The sequence below is a fragment of the Battus philenor genome, unplaced genomic scaffold (genome assembly GCF_028537555.1).
Source record: "Battus philenor isolate CCGP_79_NKW_IND1 unplaced genomic scaffold, ilBatPhil1.0.hap1 SCAF_6, whole genome shotgun sequence".
In the NCBI taxonomy this organism is placed as follows: domain Eukaryota; kingdom Metazoa; phylum Arthropoda; class Insecta; order Lepidoptera; family Papilionidae; genus Battus; species Battus philenor.
The window spans coordinates 15,292,625-15,314,647 of record NW_027181726.1 but is presented as its reverse complement, the minus strand read 5'-3'; the positions used below and the strand labels follow the sequence as shown (position 1 = coordinate 15,314,647).

Below are 22,023 nucleotides of genomic sequence, written 5' to 3'. Positions count from 1 at the left end.
CATATTTTTAATTGCTTCAGAATATATGACATTGTCCTGTTAAAACACTTATTATATTTTTCATTACACTAAAGATATCGGTAAAAACCTTACAAATACTTCTACATGTTTATCATTTTTTTAACTATATCGATTTTAAATCGTGTTAAAGCTAAAGGTTGCTATTACATCATTTTTAACATAATTATTATAAATTATCAACTATATTTCAGAAAATATAAATTTATTATGTGCATAACAATAATTAATTATTTAATGTACTGTAGATATTTAAAAAAATATTATGCTTTAACTATTTACTTATCAATCTTATTGCATAATCTAAATGTAAATAAATTTATGAAACTGATTGCCTAAATATGTAGTACAAGTGTTTTACTTTAAGACAAATATAACATTAAAATTTGAAGAACTTACCTATTTAACAATCTATAAATTTACGTTAGTTTAAGATTTACAATAATTTAATAAAATAACAAAGTTGAAGATATTGAAAAAATCTGTAAACACCACAAGTAACCAAAGTCATATTTTATTTTTATTAAATTACACAAAACAATATTGATAAAATATTATAAAACATTGAGCAAGTGTATTACTTATATACTGATTTGTTACAACACTTTAAAACTATACCACATACATTATGTGACAGCAATATGTGAAATAGTCACACGTTCGTACAGGTTAGTAAGCAATGCTTTTTGGCTCTGTGGTTTTTCTATGACATCATGGTTGCCATCTGACAGTCTGTCACTGGATTTTCGTCAATTCGCAACTTGGTGCGACTAGTTCATTCCACTGTTGCGAACTAGAACATTCGCAACAACACTATTCCTAGTTAATCCAGTTGATCATCAAAATTCCTGTAAATGTTCAGCAACGAAATTGTCCAATAAAAACACAGACTACCGTATACAAATTTTATTCACAACTGACACAGTTTGCATTGACAATTGAAAATAAAACATTGCCCCCCCAATTGTGATGGAATCACTCCCCGAGTACCGTACAAGCGGAAAGGGTTCTGCTGTAGAAGGATACAAATGATAGAGACGCCCGCCGGTTTCCCTTCGAGTCGAAAGTGTAAACGCGAGTTGGTGCGCAGGTTAAGAGGTTTTTTCCGCGGCGCATGACAGTGTCATGAGCACAAACAAGAGGCGCGGAGCTAGCGGAGCCAGTTGTTTCGTGTCCGGAGTGCCCGCCTTAGGGAACGTGCCCACCGCCATGTCCGCGGATCTCGCGTCGCTGTTCGAGTGCCCCGTATGCTTCGACTATGTCTTGCCACCGATCCTGCAGTGCCAGAGCGGGCACTTGGTGTGCTCCAGCTGCCGGCCAAAACTTTCATGCTGCCCCACTTGCCGCGGGCCTCTCGGAAACATCCGCAATCTGGCTATGGAGAAGGTCGCCAGCAACGTTATGTTCCCCTGCAAACACTCCAACACGGGATGTACCGTGACGCTGGTTCACACCGAGAAGGCGGAGCACGAGGAGGCGTGCGAGTTTCGGCCATACTCGTGCCCTTGCCCTGGCGCCTCGTGCAAATGGCAGGGCGGCTTGGACCAAGTGATGCAACATCTGATGACCTCCCACAAGAGCATCACGACACTCCAAGGAGAAGACATAGTGTTCCTAGCAACGGACATCAACCTACCCGGCGCGGTGGACTGGGTTATGATGCAGTCATGTTTTAACCACCATTTCATGTTAGTACTAGAGAAGCAGGAGAAGTTTGATGGCCACCAGCAGTTTTTCGCCATTGTCCAGCTAATAGGTTCCCGGAAGGAGGCTGAAAACTTTGCATATAGATTGGAGCTTAATGGTCACCGTCGGCGTCTCACGTGGGAGGCGATGCCGCGCTCCATCCACGAAGGAGTCTCCTCCGCTATCATGAATTCAGATTGCCTTGTGTTTGATACATCCTTAGCGCAGTTGTTTGCGGACAATGGTAACCTCGGGATAAATGTGACTATTTCGATTGCCTAATGCACACTGCCGTTCAACATAACGTTTCGTGACACCAAAAGAGACTTCTTTCATCGATTCTCATAATTATATATATATATTTTTGTGGATACAAATATTGTAATGGAGTTAAAATATTTAAACATTTGTGCGGCCATGTGGCCGATTTGACATCACTCGTAATTAATGTAATCAAAGTAAGCCAAAAATATCTTTTATTTCTAACACTATGTAAATGTGTGTTTATCATTTTAGAGTTAAGTAGAGAAGAGAGGTATGTGATAGGGTTACTAATACATGGTGAACTAAGCGCTGACAAGTGATCTTGTGCGAACATGTGATGAAAATATTCCATATGTAGAACAAAATTGTTTTTAAAATTCAAAGATTTGTATATATTCATGTAACGACATTACAACACTATAGGGAACTTGAGCTAGTATCTATGTCCTTGTAACAACTACAAATTTGGTGAGACTAGTTCATGTAACCCTAGTTACAAGTAAATGTAATGATCTATTTCAATTGTATAGTGAACTATTTTACAATTAAATAAGCCATTAAAACAGCCTCGACCTACCATAAATGACTGTTAAATTGTGTTTGTGATACCAGTAATTAAATAAAGGGTCTTCGTACAAACCAATATATTTTCTTATGCATAAATAGACGCTATAGTAAAATTAGCCAATTAGCTAAATACTGAAGTAACATTTCAGTATTTCATATAAAAATACTGTAGACTTGGTGGCAGAGATCCTTTTTTCTATTGGTTTTATTAATGCAATATGTTACTTACTAGTTTGTATGACTGCGGAGCTACTTGGTGTATGTGGACGCAGTTTATAATGAAATTGAATATGAAATTTTGTATACCATAAGTTGATCAATGACATTTGGTTATAATAAACATTTTGTAATTTATTCTAACACTTTTTGTGACAACACTTAATTTTTTATCATAATTCATGTAGTTTTAAAATGTTCTACAGTATTTTCTAAACTTCTTTGTGTCATGCCCCACCTTCGCCTTCATATATACTTACCCCCCTATGTGACAAACATATTTTTTATAATAATGCAAAATGATAACACTTGGGTCATCACCACTTTCAAATTGAACCCATATTCAATCAAACTGCCCTTTCTTGAGGCGTGGGCCTCATGTTGGGAAACACTACCATAATATGAAATACTTTCACACTTAGTGGTTACATTGAAAAATACTACCAACTGGTCATTTTATAATTCTTTGGGCTAAGCTTATGTCCAGCTGTGGACAACCTTCAGCTCAAATGATGACTTTCATTTCCAAAAAATCAAATTCATGCCTTCTTTACAAATATGATACATAAAATTCGCAATAAAATTAAAAAATGAAAAATACATTTTTATTTTCAGTATCTTTAATACATAGGATGATTACATAGCATTGTTTTTCATTATTTAAATAATAAAACTACAACAATAAATTAATTATTATAATTCAAATCACGTAAAAAATATAATATTCTCCAATTATATAACAAAATTTTTCATATAAATAAAAATTTAAAATTCTTCATTGTACACCTTTAAGTTCCTCTTTCTTATCTATAAAATGAAATAAAATTGAATTTTATTTTTGTAATATAAAAACAACCGCTTCTTACTACATGCATATATGATAATTTATCGATTTAGCTGTCTGTATGTTCCAGCTAATCTCTGTAATGGTTAGACCGATTTTGATTGAACTTATTCTGGCAGATAGCTAATGTAATGGGGAGTAACTTAGACTACTTATATTGTAGAATAATTCTTAAATGAAAAAAAAAGACTAAATGAACTAAATACTCATTTCTGTTAAATTTTACATGGAGAAAGTTGCAGGCACAGCTAGTATTAAATATAACTATGTTTTTAAAATACATTCACAGGTAGTTTTATATTAAAACATATACATATGTTAGCAGGGTCCAATCTATTAAGTGTGAACCCCAATAGCATGGTTTGTGGCAGCATTTAAATATTAAAATATAATGCAACAACCTATTAGAAGAAAAACATCAATGATATAAATTAATATCAGTGCAAACAAAACAACACTGGGGTATACATTTTCTACGCTATAATATATACAGGTTGATAGGCGTAAAAGCTAATAAGGTATAGCTTCAAAATCAATGATTTCGAAAATTTAGATTTGATATTAAAAATGAATTGTTATTTATCTGTCTCTGCAGACAGTACTGCCAGAAGTCATCGGCCTGTCACAATTATATTTAAAAAAAAAGATTAATGTACAATATAACACATTTCAAAGTTATCACATTAAAAAAATTATGATGTATGAAAGAACAAGCATGAAAGATACTGTAAAGGAAGATAGAAGACAAATCTTTATATAAAATTATATATATATATATATATATATATATAGACTGATTACCTGAATTTGTAATGTCCCTGTCCCATACCAAACAGGTGGAAAGATAAAAAAAGTGATCGCATTAAACAGGATGATTTAAATAGCATTTTGCTAAATGTGTTATACATTCGCCTCTGAAGATTTTTCACCTATCATCCTGTATACAATACAACTAATTCACTAATGCATATTCAAAACATTTGTATTAATAATTTATAATATCAATTTTCCTTGCATTTCCAAGAGATATCTGCTATAAATATGGTATTACATATGCTATAGCAATGTAATACATATGCTCACTGTTAGAAAGACAAAGATAGTGTGTGTGAATATGCTAGACGCACACGAGACAACAAAATCACATCGCTTCCTATTTGTATACCTACATCTTGTTCACGTACAGTGCTAAGCATCTGAGATATGTAAGCGGTGAGAAACGCGATTGACGCACAAGAGATGTTTGAGAACAGATAACTTGACCATGTATTATTTAAATCAACCTTTTTTTTAAAAAAAAAACTATGTGCATAATATTCAAGGCATTAATGATGTAATTATTATATTTGCATTTTCTACAGCATTTTTAGAAGCGAAGGTCCTGTACATGAGCAATATATTTGTATATTGCCCATGTACAGTCAGGTATTTGTACCTGAAATGCTCGGGTAAAATTATATTTAAATGTTGAATTTTTTTTGTATTTATCCTATTACCTAACATTCAGTAGTGCAAACAATTATCAAAAGCACATGTTTGCTAAGAACTGAACCTTCAAACTATAATCTATCACCTTAAACTACTTCTTGGTCTTTCGAAATATCTTGAAGCGTACATCAAATAGATCTTCTAAAAGTTCACAGCAACTTTAAGGGCTTGGTCAAGCTCGGATACTTAAACTTGAACAAGAAAAGATCAAGAGACTTGAATAAATTGAAGGTTTCTATATAAAAAAGTTAAAATGATCATAGTCCGGACACATATTGAGCGATGTAAGTGATAAATGGACAGTCCACCACTGAAGAGATACCTAGTGACAGTAGATCAGATGACCTTAAGAAATGCAAAGCCATTGTGGATATGCTTGGTTTGAGACAGGAGCAGATGGAGGCAATCAGCGGAGGCCTACAGACTTATTATGGTATATACAATAAAATTAGAATAAATCAGCGGCTTAATAAGTAAATAAGGAGAAACATAACCTAAAAATTACTATAATGAAATTTCAAGCATTTGCAAGTTTGCTATATACTCCTTTCTCTAGCTGTTTAACAGCTGCATCATGTATTTAATTATCACAAAACGCATTTATTTCATATTTAATCAATTAATAATGTGATCACTCTGAAATATGTTACATTGATTTATTTTTGATATTGCAACGCGACAGGCAAATAACTTCTAGCAGTACAATGTCTATTGGTAAAGCTGTAGTGCTACCAGTACCGTTGTACCGCGCCTTTGGAAATCGCGGCGAGGTGGAGGCCGAGGGTAAATGAGAATGAGCGTTGACTGATGAAAAGTATGTCCGATGCCCCCCGTCCCGTCGTATACCCAAGGAGCGGTACAGCGGTTTCGGTAGCACTATACTAAATAAAGTATTAAAAATAATTAAATACCAAACACTGCTTAAAAACAACATCACTAATAAACACCTTCCGTAGCTAATTGAACAAACAAAAGTTCAAAGCGATAACGAGATTTATTTGAAAGTTTATTTCAAAAGAAATTCATCAATAAATCACAAACAATAAATAACTAGTGAGATTACTTCCAAAGAAATAATTAATAAATAAGATTTATGTTGAAATTAGCACCAATTCTAATTTGGCAATCTACGGTATATAGTAGATTATTAGGAGTTACTGCTCTGTGGTAGCAGTGGTGTGGGGAGAAGGCATGCTGCAGTTGGTGACTGGCTGTCATCTAGTAAAGAAGTCTGGTGGGTTCGAGTTGGACTGAACGGGTCCGTGTCAGTTGAACTGAACGGGTCCCTGTGTACCACTTCGAAGGCCTCCATACTGTTGTTCCTTGCATCAACTAGAGAAAACTCATCGAATGTCTCCAAAACAGAACTGCAATCACCACGTTGTATCGGTGCAAATGGATCAAAGCTATCCTTCTTTATACCTTCAGGACTGAAAGGATCCTTTGGTTCAGACTTTGGTACATCCTCAGCAAGACTGTTATCTCCGCTAAAGTCTGAAAGGTCTATATCATAGTTGACATTACTCAAACCTGGTGCAAGATTCTCTGCTCCGAATTCATCCGGAGTGATCAGTTCGTCGATTGATCTTGAATCGAATGGTGTGAAACCAAGCGGAGATGGAGTTAATAGTTCCATTGAGTTTGTCTGCTTTAAATCCCATTTCTCATCCAGGTTCTGTGGTGATTTTGACGGTGAGGGCTTCAGGTCTAGGATTTCCTGTTTATCTTCAACCACTGTAGTCTCTACTACTGGTATGGTTTCTTTTTCTGCTTGGATGACAGGAGTCGAGCGGTGAGTTGGTTCATCTTGTGGTGGTGGGGCTGTAGATGAAGCTGATGGTGCTGGTGTGTCCAGGTCTATGAGGGGCGCTGTGGTTATACTCTTGAACTTGCCGAACCTGGGGAGCTCGCGACGTGGTTTGATTTCCAGGGGTGTTTTAGCCAATACATCTTGAACCTTCTTTGCGATTTGTTCCTGCAAGATATACCCAAACATGATTTATTATAGTTCATGTAATTAATATTTTGTTAATTTTAAGACAGGTTACAATTTTTTATTTCATATTTAAATTTATACCATTTACAATGATAGCTTTTTTACTTTATAAACAAAATGTCTAGAAAAGCTCAAATAGATCGAAATAAAATAAAATTGATCTACTCTACCTACTTTACCTTAAACATAAAGATACTAGGGGTTCCAACATAACTGCGCCGGTAGATGGCGCTACTATTCAATTGCATGAGTGTGACACGGGCACAAGTCAAATAAATGGTAGTCCTTTTGTTCGACCACCCACGTCAAACCATTACGTGAGGCAATCGACCACCAGCGCCATCTATCGACCTCTTCGGATTTAATATCAAGCTATTTTTTGGGGGATATCGTAAGTTTACCTCGAAAGTAATTGCGTTTTCAGCGAGAGCGTTGGCTCGTTTCTCCAGCTCGCAGACCCTCTGCTTCATATGTTCCGCTTGCGCGAGCTGTTCTTCGGCATCGCGTGCACAGCCGCACAGGGACAACGCGGCCGCCTGTGGAACACGACCACGTGCAATACACTACATTACTACACACTACAATATTTTATTATCATCTTCACTGCAGCTTAACAGAAATCACAATGGCGATAGATCACCGTTACCAATGTCTGCTTTCGTCTGCTTTATAACAGATAAATAATTTTAACACACGAATAATATTTTTTTTAATTGAATTTGTAATAATTATTAAAATGTTGATAGCAATAAACACTGTAACAAAATGACGTTTACTGTAACGGCCATTAAAAAAAAGTTCCAAAGATCAGTTACGCTATTAAGGATATAAAATCCTGAAAGGCTTATTTCATGAATTGTCACAGTTTTTCACTGTTCACAAATGGCGTTGGAGGAAACCGACACGTTTAACGAATTTTGTTGAGATGACATCAAAACAAAATGTAAACCAAACACAGTAACGCCCTCTATAACAGAATATATTTTTATAATTCATATAGCGAGGTATTTCTCCTTTTTTTCAGCCCAAAGTTCGCAACGTTGACCAGTCCTGGACTTTCCCCGAAGTTTTCGGCTCCAATGATCATCAGCAGCATGAGCGATGTGCACCGCCTACTGCCATTTCAGACGAACAATTCTTCGAACTTCGTCGGTGATCTATGTCCTTCTGAGGATACCCTCATTTCTGATCGTATTTCGCAGCGAAACACCCAGCATAGCTCTCTTCATCGCTCTCCGGGTGACATTGAGCCTTTATAATTCCCATTTTCCTCTTAATAATTGTGTATTTTGATAATAACAGTCAATTAACATGTACTAAAACCGCTTTTAAAATGCAAGTAATTTAAAATTATCTGTCAAATTTTATAATTAAAATGTTCTAAATTTAAAAAGCAAATTTGATTTTAAACCTTTTTGAATGAGTAAAGTGGATTGAGCAGAGACAGCCAAGCGGTAGAATACTGAGATATCCAATCATAATTCACAGGTTCGTTTCCTGGTATACAATCTCATATAATTCACACTGTGCATTAATTATATAGGATTGCACTGTTTCTACAGATTTGTCAGCAGCGTTCAGCAAGTTGTGATTATTGTATATCCCGCTATAGATATCTTTAAAGGTCTGTGCTTTGCAGTGTCATCTATTGGCCGAAACAGACACGAATGAGCGAAATTAGACATCAAACATTTGTACATTATAACTTCTACAGAGTCATATTGCGTAATACGAAAATACTAGTAAAACACAATTTTCCTATAACACGGAAATAATCTATCGTGTTATTGGAGGGATTACTGCAGGTAGTATTAAATATAAGACAGAGGAATATCTCACCCAAGCGCTGCCGCCGATTGAAGCCGGCATTGCCATGTAGCAATCGAACTCCTTCTTGTCCATGCTCAGGGACTCCGCCGTCAGATTCTCGATGAAAGAGACGGCGCAACACTAGAGTAAAATATAAAAAAGGATATATCCTTACTTTTAGAGCAATCTTCAAAATTTCAGCATTAGGATATCCTCTGCTGGACATAGACCTTATCCCCCCCTCCCCCCGCCCTAGATTTCCAATCAGACTGGTTGGAAGTGGACTTTACGAAAACATCTTCCGACTACCTTAAGAATGTCTTCTGCCCTCTTTTTTTTACTTTCTTTGGGAATAGATAATGTGAAGATTGACAGAAGAGAGAATAGAAGAGATTGTGATGGATGAGATATAGAGAATGCCAATAAAACATAACATATATTGAAAAATAATATTATGAAAGAAAAAGTCCCACAAACGGAGCCAATAAAAAACTTCCTCGTGAGTTGGAGTTGCCAGTTCCATGGAGCTGGCAACCGTACAGCATGACTTTCACATAGGGGGCAAAAGACCCTGTTAAGTTTGCCGGAGATACTAGAATAAGGCCGCTTTCCAACTGGTCTTATTGGAAACCCAAGAGCAAAGCAAATATCCAGCGAACTTCCTATGGCTCAAGAGAACTTATTCCCGCAATTTTGCGGACCTCCCGTCCCCTCTGCCGTATGTGGAGGAGGGACATTACATTTCGACTCTCAAGTTTTTCATGTTTTTAATTTACATACTTCTTCCTTCCTTCATGTATATCCTCCTCCTCCTCATTTGCTTCTTCCATGCATCGCCTCGTCTTTACTCCCTCATCTACATTCCCTGACAACATTTTTTTTAATTTTAATTTATTTGCCTCTTTTCTTTCTTAAATGTTTTTTTATCACAACTTTGTTTATTTCCTGCGAGTCCTATTGATCCTTAGAATCTTAGGTCAAGTCTTTTTCCTATTTATATATATATCTGCACCACTATTTTTTACAATACGCAGGAAATATAGGCCGCAGATTGTCTTCGCCCATTAGAGAAGCGATACTAACTCCCTCTATCTGTACTCTTATAGTCGAGTTTTTTATATATTATAATTAGGTATCTCTGAAATATGTTACATTGATTTATTTTTCCTATTGAAATGCGACAAGCCATAACTTCTGACTGTACGAAGTCTGCAGAGACCGATAGTGAACAATTATTGATTTTAAAATATGATAATCAGAGTTTTTTAAACGCTTTTCTTTGATATTTTATCATTACCTTATTATTTATGTTTAAACATTTTACACGTTTGACATCATCCTACACATTGTGATGAAATACAAAAGCACTTACAAGGTTGGTGAAGTAATACCCGCCTTCACCGGTCATGAGACGCTGGGCGTTGCAGAATCTCGTCACGAAGTTTATATTGCTGACCAGCCGAGGAGGATTCGCCTTCAGCACCTATATCGGAGCACCAGTTATCAGAGTTTATATAGGAAAATAGGGGTTACGTTGTTATACTATTGTATAGCTTGCAACAAACTTATCGTACACACTGAACAATAAGTGACGGCTTAGAAGCAGTAACATAGGCCCTCCCTGAGGAATGGAAGGCTTTATAACAGCTACCTTTTAATTTTCATTTTTATTTCTTTATTCTATTCCGCAAAATAACTCATCTAAGTTCCAACCAATATATTCATAGTTATGTTTGTCGATAGACCACCGCTGTAGGGCATAGGTCTCCCCAAAGATCGCCACCCTGACCGACCTTACGCTGCATCCAGGGACTTCTGCGACCTTTTTTTTGTTTCTGTGGGGGAAATCTTCCGGTGTTCAAGATGCCCCGCCTCTGGTGGGAGGACAGGGTAATAAGGGATTTCTACCCACTAAAACCCCACCCGGTGGTCGCCCTCAGCGCTATACGGGGGACTGCGATATCACCCGGTCAGGGATCGCGGTCTTCCCTCGCGCCGTGCTAATTTTTCGATAGCCCGTCCCGGGGTATGCTTGTATACGCTACCCCCGAAACCCTCGTGATTGGAGACCACGTCGAACCATCGTCCGCCTCAGAGTCGCCGAAGCTAGTGGTTGTTTAGGGCCCCCACCCTAAACTCCCGCGAATCCGAAGGCCCCGTTTATAGCAGGGGAGGACTTCTGCGACCTGGACTATGTCGCCGGTCTACCTAATTTAGGGCATACCCACGCCGCGTCTACCAACTCGTGGTCGCCACTCGAGATTCTTTCGGTAACAACCGCTGTCGGTTGAACGATTTGCCACATTCACTGCCATTTCAGACGAGCGATGAACTGATCGCTTTCAGCGACTTGTCGACACCTTAACTATGTGATTGTCCAAGTGGCAGTGGGCCTATCCACGCCCCGTCTACCGGCTCGTGGTTGCCACTCGAGATGCTTTCGGCCATCGGTACCACGATGTGCTCCGCCCGCTGCCACTTCAGGTGAGCAGTTCATCGAGCTACATCTGTTACCTTGATTCTTCTGCGGATCTTGCAGTTAAGTTCCGAGGATAGCCCTCTACATTGCTTTCGGTGCGACTTTTACCCTTCTTATGAACGTCATAGTAAGCGACCACGTTTTCGTTTATTTATATCTTATCAGACACTACCAATAGATGGCGCTAGTAGTCAATTGCCTATTTGGGACTCTTGAAGAAAATTGATAAAGAGATATTCACGGTAAAGATCAGGCGAGGTAGTAACTCGTCGGCGGAGGCCGGGGCGCCACACAGCGCCAGCACGTGGCGACAGCAGCGTCGCACGCAAGACAGTTTCCCACCCGGAGACGCGCACCCATCCATGCCAAGCAGTTCTGAACAAATAACTATGACATCAGCACGGTCATCCAAGTAAAAGTAATAGGTTTGATGGGAGAAGAAACGTTGATGGGAGACGATTTGAAAATGAAGAAAGATAGAGATTGTGAATGATAAAAGGAGGAAGTGAAACAAAAGATTAAAAGTAAGAAAAGGACCAATATTTAGCCACTTCAGCACATGCCAAACACAAAGTCAATAGCACTAATTGGTGTAACATAACTCCTGAAGATGCCCCATGGAGGGGTGAAACTCGTGTTGAGTGATTTGACGGTAGCAGTTGTGTAATTCGCATTGTTTGCCGCATACGCATTTATCAGCAGGCTGGCGGGGCGGTGCACGACTACCACTGCATGTGCGGAAGTGGCTAAATATCGGTCCTTTTCTTACTTAGGATGGACTTCCGCAAGGTTACGCCTGATTCCATTAAATATAAAAGATTAAAATGAAAAAATAGTTTACCGATATTCAGCTCTGCCACACACATGGCAGAGTAAAATGAAATTCCCCAAAAGGAGAGAGCTATAAAGAAGTAATTGATTATAGGTATAGAATCTTTAAATGGTGAAATAAACAATTTAATTGCCAGTCAATCAATGCGTGGTACACCCTATCCAAAAATCAATAATTTCAGAGATAATAAAAAACCTAAAGATAATATAGTAAAATTTGCTTTTAAAATTCGTATTAATACATATTAAAATTATTTATTGTTTACTATCTATCCTTGGGTTTATATTGCCAGAAGTAATAGGTCTATCGCATTCCAATACAGTTTCAAAGTGATCACTTCATACAGGTTGATTGAAAATACTTGTAAAAGATTTACTATTATATATACTATTATATATATACTACTATATTCACGTATATCCAATCACTCTGTATATTTTTTTTAATATTTCAGTAAAGGTTTATATATAAGAACTTTTCAAGTCAAAATAATAAAATATACTGTTTCGTTTAGTAGAATTTATGATTTCAGCTGTATATGGTTTAGCTGACGGCTTAACCGAAACCTCTTTTTAAGTAAATATAATAACCGTCATGTGTACTACGAATTTAGTACTAGATAAACATAAACCCTCCACCAGTAAATTGTTGCATACAATTAATATATATATAGACAGTTAGGGATAATATATAGCAACACTTTTAGAAATTCTTCAAGATGGCTACAAATAAATATATGGGATCGCTTTTCAGGTGAAAGAATTATTATTAATTAAAATCCGTTAACTTATATTTATTAAAACAATTAGGTCGCGAAACACCTACACACACAAACAAAAGTCACATTTGAAACCGCTAATTTTTATCACTCACCACTAATCGCTTTGTAAAGCAGCTGTCTACAGGTAGCGTCGTTTCTATCCAGGTTACACTCCAGGTGCTTCTCGCCCACCCAGCTGAGCTGCTGGATACGTTCAGACATCGCTCTATCCGCGCGCTCGTCATCCGTGCCAGCTGGCGAGAAGACTACACCTGGTAAACTGAAGTTTTTCTTTCATTATACCTTCATCACCAAAACATTCATCGTTATTTCAGCCAAAGGACTTCCATTGTTAGCAATATACCGCCCCCGTAGGATATACATCCAATAGGACCGGTTGAAATCGGATCTACTAACTAAACATTAGTTAAGAGTAATAAGACGATGGAAGGAAGACGATGAAAACAAGAAAGAATGAAAGAACAAAATGAAAGATATTGTGAAGGAAAAAAGGAAAGAACAAAAGAAATTGAAAAGAATGAAAGTGAGTAAAGAAGTGAAGATAAAAATTTCAAAAACTTATTTTTAAACAAACAACCTGATCCCAACAAATTAGGAGTACGAGAGGCCTCCAATAGCGGAGGCCATAAAAAAAAATAAACATTAGTAACTACACCCTGTATTTATTACAGTTCTACCAAAACCACTGTACCGTGCCTTGGGTATACGTGCAGCGAGAGGGAGAGGGAGTACCTGTTGCTCTATTCCGTCAGTCCGCCGACAACGCACGAGGTGGCTGACCTTAAACTCAACTTCCTCTGCCCCCTCCTTATTACGTGTTCAGGCGAGGTACAGAGGTTTTGGTAACACAATAGGTAAAACTAGGCTGTCTATCCTGGAGAAGAATATTTCGATTCTATTTTTATCTCGATTCTTCAGGACCTCAGGATCAAGTCATCTCTCGGCGATTTTTGACCCTCAAATTTTAACTTCTTTGCCCATAAGAATGATGAAGGCGAAAATCAATTTTTACTTACTCATGAAGATAGGTCATCACGTGTTTCTCGACAAAGTCAATGAGCATTTCCTTTGTCTCCGGCTCGAGGTTGGCGAAGTGTTGCGATGTGTCCATGTGACGCATAAATCTCTACAAACAAAATTACTTTTAATATTAATATATTTTATATTCAACGGCATTGGAACAAAGGCTGTTGGGGCCAAAAGGCTCCCTCATAGGAGGACCGATGATAAAGTCAAGGTATGGAAGGAACGACGGCATCGACAATGCGGAAACTTTTCCCAAACGCAGTAGCATCAAGCTGAACACAGTCTTTTGTCCAGATGCTAACGGAGCACAGAGATTCTCAGAGTACCTTCACAGGTTTAATCACAAGGAGAATCCCTCGTGCTTCTGTGAGTTGGGGATGGACCAGACGGTGATGTACCTGGTGACAAGCTGTCTCATATTTGAGGACTCTAAAGCGATTCTGTACTCCTTACAGAAAAGAAGATAATCGATGAAAAGATTGCCTCACTGATAAACTGTGAAAACAGGCCTGTGTTCCTCAAATGTTTATCTTAACGCCTACGTTTCTGTAGACCTCTCGTTCCAACCCTATTTATGTGGAACGGGGATTTTATTTTCTCTTTCTTTACATATATCACATTCCTTATTGTAAATATCACAGTTATTTATTTTATCACGATTACGGTATTATTGTTTCTAACATTTTCATTTTTCCTGATATAATTAATTCTAGTTCACACATTTCTTGCTTGCCTGTTTTACTAATTTATTTTTATTTATCACAGTTTTCGTCGCCAAGCTCCTGAACTTGAGGAAGGTTATCTTCCTTCTTCTATCGTAATCCTCCAAAGTTTCAGAACGATAACTCAGCACGTAATTAATAGGAATTAGGGTGAAAATAGGACAGGTCGGGTAAGATATCAAAGAAATAGGAGGTAATTGTAATTATGTAAATAAAAAATTGTTTCATTATGATAAAATGGGTATATTAAATATGATAAATATATATGTTAATTAAGGTTATTATAAATAAGATTGTAATGCCTCCAATAGCGGACCATTAAGAAAAAAAATATAGTCAAGGTTGCAAGAGGTCGCTGTTACTGATGATAACATAACCCTGACATATAGCACTCACTTGATACTGCCTCTGCACCCTCTCTGATAGCTCGTCCACAGTCATGACGCTGGAACACTTGATGACGTCCATGATGAAGGTGTGGGCGAAGACACGCGCGTCGCGGTCCACCTGTGGGCTCATGGTTGAGAAGCGAAGCCGGAAGTCCCGCTTCATGCCCTCGTTAACTGTCGAAGGTATCTTGAACTCCTGCTGTCGTCGTTCCGATTGGTCGTGATCATCTGTATAAATATTATTATGACATATATTCTAGCTAAAAATAAAATTCAAACCTTACTTCTAAATAAATAAAAAAACTATACATATTGTGACGGCTGTTTAAATATCCGACACAAAAGAGACCGTCGGTAGCAAAGAACGAATTTTACGAAAGAGCTAATCGGGGCTGACGGCGCGACGTCAAAAAGGGTTAAGTATTATGAGCCCATAGCTTTATTGCTTCTTTCCCTGCAGCTGGCAGGCAGTGAGATAAAATAAATTAGAGTAATACAATAGAGGCTCGTCTTTCAGATGACTTTATTGTTTCTTTACTTCACCTTCCCACCCCACCATTCTAGAACCATCTAGAAAGTAACTGCCTGCCGTATTTATGGACTCACGAGAAGTGGCAGAAAACATATACGGCACATTATCGGTCGGAATTCGCGGCGGGAGCACTTAGGTACTCAGGTGTTCGCGGACTTATAGTTGAGTGATCGCGTATTCACAAAATAGTACGGGAATTATCATTCATCCATTGCTATGTATAAATTTGGAGCCGTGAATAAACTTAAATCTTATAAATACAAGATTTAGAATTCAAGTTCTATTATGATTATAAATACCTGTACTGCTTTTCTTAAAGACGCTGAATTTGAGCAGGTTCGCTTTCTTTAATGTCTCGCTTTGACGCAGCCGTTTCTCTTCGAACTTGGAGAAGGACGAATGGGAGGAGAGCTTCAACCCTCGCTCCGGTTTCTTCATCTCCTGACGGGGCAATGTCGCGGACGTTGCTGATGCAGCCGACGCCTTTTCTGTTTGAGTAATCACAAATTGTGCAATCGGTAAAGTTGGAGCAGAAAGATTCTCGAGTGACCACGAACCTTTTGACTTACAATCGTTTTTGGGTTCGATCCCGAAATACAATCCTATATAATTCACACTTTATTTATCAATTACATCAGATTGCCAATTCTCACAAAGAAGTTTTCAAGAAGATGGCAGCAGCGTTCTCTGCGTACCATGGTACCACACTGCGATCATCAACCAGCCAAGCATAGTGATTATGTTACATCACCTCATATATATCTTTGGAAAAAGCCTACATCTTGCAGCGGATGTCTATAGCTAAAACGACCACGAAACCTGACAATCTTTTCGTTGTATTGACTGTTTCAAACAACAGATAAGAAATGATATTTTTTTTGGTTTTTTTTTTTGGCACCCGCTATTGGGAGCCTCTCGTTCCCCTATCTTGTGTGGGACAGACTATTCAACATTATTAAATATTTTCACATATTTTTTTTTTCATTATCGTCTTTCATACATCGTATGATCTTTCGTTCAAAAAATCATGTTATAATACTAATGTTATTAGTTTTAAAATAAAAGCAATTTTTTTACGACAATTTTCATTTTCTTCTCTCCATAAGACCATTTCACATAATACTTGGTTTCGGTTGAAGTTGATGCTGTTAGCACGGGGGCTTTGACAGCTTCATCGGAAATGAGCTCACGGAGCGCAAGGATCCGTGAACTTATAAATAAAACAGAAACTGGACAAACGCATACCAGTCGTGCAATGATAATCGCACGTAGTAAACCACTCTACCCGTGTAGAGCTGTGTAGTGTACATGTTGTATTTCACATGCCGTAACGAAAATGTTACAAAAAATACACACACTCACACATTATGTGTATATATAAATGTATACATATGTATGTATATATATACTATATATATATAACGACTAAAAACAATCCTCTCTCTTCGGTATCCCTGGTCCCCACGGCATGGCCGCTAGGCATTACTTCGCGGGGGGGATTTATAATATATGTGTGAGTATATATGTATAAAAACTTTCTCTCGTTTAAAGATTTTACATCATCCTGTATAGCGTACAATGTAAATACCTTACGAAATGCATAATATAAAATCTATTAACAATGTACGTAATCCCATTGTCGTATAAGGCAGTATCAATTAAACGATGAACCTTGAAAAGACAACTGAAGTTATCTACAGTTATGTCAAAACCGAACGATTGTACCATACGCAGAGATAACTGTAGTGCTTCGAAGTACTGATACATACATAATCAAAGTCATTCGATATCAGCCTGTAAGAAAATTTTGAAAAAAAAAAAAATTATCACATACGTCGTTACAATGTAATTTGAAAATCATTTTTTTTTTAATTATAATGTATCTCGACCAACCAATCAAAATAATGTTCCGGACTGAAAAACGACCTTTGAAAATTGATAGTTAGAACTTTCAAAAGATTTAATTTAAAAAAGTACATGTTATATTTCGTTTCTCATAAAATTATGATTGTCTCACATACTATATATTTATAAGGTTAGGATTTTTAATATTTCATAAATAAAAATTTGTAACAAAGCACCACAAACACTGGCAGATTTGACAGTGTCAACTGCATTCCATTTACATAAAAAAAAAAACAAATGTCAAAAACTCTTTCCCGCCATTTTCTTAACGTTTCACTGTCAATCAAAATGTATCTAAGACATTTAAAATGTTTTGATATTTTACGTAAGCCTCCTGTCCTTGAATTCAGACCTGTTTTGATTTTTTCAGAACTCTTAAGGATAAAAATAACATTAATACTAAAATACTTTCAGCAGTATGGTAAGAAAACACAAAATTGCTTAATTTGGAACAACAATGCCTTATACTAATATGTAAATGTTTAATCCATATGAAGACAAATTTTTAACCAGTTCCATTGCTTCTTGCAATGCACTTACTTCATCTTCACCGACCATACTCCTCACTCTAACTAAATTTTCAATGATCTCCCCAATGCTGCTTTTATATACCATTCTAATTAATTTTCTAACAAAGCATTTGCTCATCATTTTCTCTAGAATTTTTAACCTCAAATTTTTAATATAACCTATCACACATTTGTTGGTGGTTTCTCTTGAAAAAAGCCTACAAATTACTTTAAAATGACTATTAAAATCAATTATATTCTAGAACACAAATTTATAATCTCATTTATAAATTTAAATTATCACATTCCATAAACAGGTTACAGTGACCTCAAATGTAATCAGTGCGGTGAAATTTATAATCTGTACTTAATGTTAATATACTCCTGCATAATTAATTGCATCTGATAAGAGCTATTGGTTTCTGCATAACGGAAATTATTTTAATTATATTGCACAGATAAAAAAGAGGTTTTCTTTGTTTCCATAATGTAATCTCTGAAATGTTAGATAAAAATTTGCTTATCAGTCGCAATTGATTATTGGCAAATTAGTAAAGATCTAACAAAGAGAAGCTGAAATTTAATAAGTATATAAAATACAAAAAAAAAGCATAAAGTCAATGGAGGATTCTCCAGAAAAGGCAGTGGAAATGAGGCGGTGTACAAAAGAAAAGGTATGCCAGATATAAAAAAGATAACTGGATAATAATAATAAAAACCGTGGTTGAGGACAGTGAGTAAAAAAAAATGTTTAATCAATTGATGTGCCCTGCTTACTGCCACTTTAGATGAGCACTTCTTCGAGTTACGTCGGTGATCTTGGTTCTTCTGTGAATCTTCTTATTTATGATTCAATCTCATACCAAAACTACGAGCATAGCCCTCTTCATTGCTTACTTGGCCTGACCTTGAGCCTTCTTAAGAGGCCCATCATAAGTGATCACATTTCCGATACAAATTTCATCACAAATAACACACATTCGTCAAAACATTGCAGTATTTTGGACGAGGAAAGGTTTCCGAGCTTCCTTAATGGTGCCCATAACAATACACACACTGTTTTCCTATAATTAACAGGACTAGTGCTCTAAAGTTATTACTGTAATATGGTACCTAGTTAGGCCTCTAAGGTTCATGGACGGGCTATCACAGTGCAGAACATCCACTTTAACAATTATCAGACAACCTTGATGAGGCTGTTGGCAGGCACTTATAACTGGGAAGGCCTATGTCTAGCAGTAGATCACTTACAATTTAAATGTTGATGATGATGTAGACGGATATAGGGTAGGTAACCGCAAGAGATATTTGATATAACGGCATAGGGTAAGAAGATTTAAGGTATTAAATTTTGTAACAATTTTAAATAAAACAAAAACGCAACACATTCACCTAGATCCTACCTCAACCTATCATATCATATATAATACATAATTATAAATTGAATCAAAGCTCTGTGTGCGATACAATATGACAAATCTTCGTAAATTATACTAGTCACAGTTCTCTATCACAATTATTCTTATATATTTTTATCTGATGATCATTTTTATGAGCCATGCCCTATGTTAGCCTTTCTAAAGTTCTTACACCACCTTATGTAATATATATCTTTTATATCAAAGCAAAAGAGCTGAACTTATGTCCATTTTCAAATTGCCACTCCTTACAAGCAAATTGCCCCCTGAGTGTGGAACTGATGTTGGAGAACACTAAGTTATAGTGAGAACTTACATTTGTCATGAGAATGACACTAGAAAAGCCAAATTCGATAGAAACTATAATCAAATTTCTTCCATACAGAGGCTTCATGCTAAAAATTCAGAGTGTTATCACCTAATAAATTCTAATATGAGAAAAACCCACATTGAACAACTACAACCATTGCTCTCATACTTCTTTGGTGTATGGGATCCTCAGATCACCAAGGTGCCTCCTCGAGAACACCAGAGATATCATGAGTCTAATGGAATTTCTTAAAGAGTTGTGATTGCTTGCTTAAGGCTAACCCAAATGCAAAATAAGTATAGTGCCGCCTGGTTGTGGAAAGCCTACAGAGACGAGACAAACTGTGACCTATCATGATTTTATATGATAGCCTTCACAAATATCCTAAGTATACTCGAATACTTGATTTCAAAACTTAATCACTTAAATAAATCATTTAAAAAGAGTTTAAATTATTGCCCCTAAATGAGTGAAGTGATTTATAGAGGTATAACAAGCCATCTTTATTTCTATTTATAACATTATTTCATCATCAGGCAGCCTTTAGACACTCACTGCAAAAGATAGGTGTCTCACAGAGATTGCTGCAATGGCTTTTCTAACATTATTTACATCATAAATTAAAACTATCACCATTTTTATGCTCATAGTAACACTAGCACTATGTTTTATCAACCCAGCTAAATTTATAATACATCATAGATTTAATTTTTTTATAAGAATATTGGTATTTGGTGTAAATATCAAAGAATACCCTCCTGACAAACTTCTTACAACTGACATCTGAGTTGAATATACTTAGTATATATAGTAATATACTTAGTAGTATAATAGTATAAAGTTTTACATGTAACTGTATTAACCCAAAAGCTTCTAATAAATATGAAAGATTTTTATAGTCTTGTATGTATTATGTATTTGTAGTGTTTATCACTGTTAAGACTATACAGGGTAATTGTTTATAGGTATAAAATCTTTAAAAGGGTAAATTTACAGCATATTTGCTATTAATTAATGTATAATTCACTCTATTCAAATATCAATGGTTTGAGAAATAATATATAACCCAACAACAATATAGTAAGAAAAAGTATGTTCATGATTCAAATTATTACATATATAAATTAATTATTATTTACTATCTGTCCTTGTAGACTTTGTACTGCAAGTTATTGTCTTGTCGCATTCCAACAGAGAAAATAAATTAATATAACATATTTCAAAGTGATCACATTACCTGAAATGATTGGAAATAGGTTTAAAACTTTTAAAGTTTTTCACTGACAAATGATTTATCCAATCACCCTGTATAGGCCAGATTATGTGATGTAAGAACCAATAAGACTTACCGGCCTTTCTCTGCCGATGCAACTGCTCCCTATGGCATTTGGAACAGTAACCCTGCCATTGAGGATTACCATAGTAGTCACATCCATTCTTGCACTTCAAGTCACTCTGGTCGATCCTTAGCGACGGCATCTTAGAAGCAAACATCATATACTTATAAGATCTTTGTAAATTCGGCGCGAACCACATGTTAACAGCCATTTAAATAGAAAAAAGAGTTTTTAGTAAAATTTCAATAAAGAACTCTCAACATCGCTATTATTTAAAAAACTTCGGAGAATGTTTAAATGTAATATAAGTACGAAAAGGTGTTATGATCTGCATTAGCATTTAATATAATCGTTCTGTAAGGACAACGCAACTTCCTACTGCGTTAATAACGGCAGCCGTTCAACGTCGCTATCCGTTATATAGGCAAGGCTTATCACTCATACTTAACTATCGGAGATAATGGATCTAAAAAATAATTTATTCACGAATTGCAACATATATTGCGCTCTTACCTTTTAAAATATACAATATATATTTTTTATATTATTGAAAACACATATCACAACTTCACTAATTGTTTCAACTATAAGAATATATTTATCAAGAAAAAAATTTTCGACACAGAAAACAATCGTTTTATTTTGACATTCAATCTGACAACTGTCAATACTTTATGTAGATTACAGAATTATCAGGCATCGGAACACGATTCATACTGCCAATAATTAAATGATTTACCTGACGTTTTAGCCTTGTACTGTACTTGTATAATCTATCCCTGATGTGGCGTCTAAAAGTAATATATCTAGTGATTTATTGCAAACATCTGTAATAAACAGGGAATATAAAGCAAATAAAAAAAACAAAAATAGTTCAAGAATCAGTTTAATTTAA

At 36.2% G+C, this 22,023-nt stretch overlaps 2 protein-coding genes across 4 annotated transcripts; one reads left to right on the top strand and one right to left on the bottom strand.

Annotated features, from left to right (window-relative positions):
* Positions 1-740: 740 nt before the first annotated feature.
* LOC137930303 (E3 ubiquitin-protein ligase SIAH1A-like) lies at positions 741-2,889 on the top strand. The gene has a single exon (XM_068773531.1). It carries the CDS (start codon positions 1,144-1,146, stop codon positions 1,984-1,986), a length of 843 nt encoding a protein of 280 aa, XP_068629632.1. The 5' UTR covers positions 741-1,143; the 3' UTR covers positions 1,987-2,889.
* A 2,420-nt stretch (positions 2,890-5,309) lies between these two features.
* On the bottom strand, positions 5,310-21,748 carry Rabex-5 (Rabaptin-5-associated exchange factor for Rab5). 3 transcript variants are annotated; one of them, XM_068773427.1, is made up of 11 exons: positions 21,642-21,748; positions 21,141-21,270; positions 15,949-16,137; positions 15,125-15,345; positions 13,997-14,106; positions 13,073-13,239; positions 11,609-11,742; positions 10,261-10,371; positions 8,919-9,029; positions 7,481-7,615; positions 5,310-7,058 (listed from the first exon to the last, which is right to left on the bottom strand). In XM_068773427.1, exons 2-11 carry the CDS (start codon positions 21,268-21,270, stop codon positions 6,231-6,233), a joined length of 2,136 nt encoding a protein of 711 aa, XP_068629528.1. In that variant the 5' UTR covers positions 21,642-21,748; the 3' UTR covers positions 5,310-6,230. The 3 variants fall into 3 exon arrangements, with proteins under 3 accessions (XP_068629528.1, XP_068629527.1, XP_068629530.1); XM_068773426.1 differs by lacking the exon at positions 21,642-21,748 and having other exon boundaries at positions 21,141-21,339; XM_068773429.1 differs by lacking the exons at positions 8,919-9,029; positions 21,642-21,748 and having other exon boundaries at positions 21,141-21,339.
* Positions 21,749-22,023: the final 275 nt, after the last annotated feature.

Bases quoted from the DNA above. Each gene is read 5' to 3' on its own strand.
- LOC137930303 (XM_068773531.1), top strand. From the start codon at position 1,144: ATGAGCACAAACAAGAGGCGCGGAGCTAGCGGAGCCAGTTGTTTCGTG.
- Rabex-5 (XM_068773426.1), bottom strand. From the start codon at position 21,339: ATGGCTGTTAACATGTGGTTCGCGCCGAATTTACAAAGATCTTATAAG. The intron at 15,346-15,948 runs GTATTTATAATC...ATATTTATACAG, and splicing joins CTTTAAGAAAAGCAGTACAG to ATGATCACGACCAATCGGAA. The intron at 9,030-10,260 runs GTAAGTGCTTTT...ATTTTACTCTAG, and splicing joins GGTATTACTTCACCAACCTT to TGTTGCGCCGTCTCTTTCAT.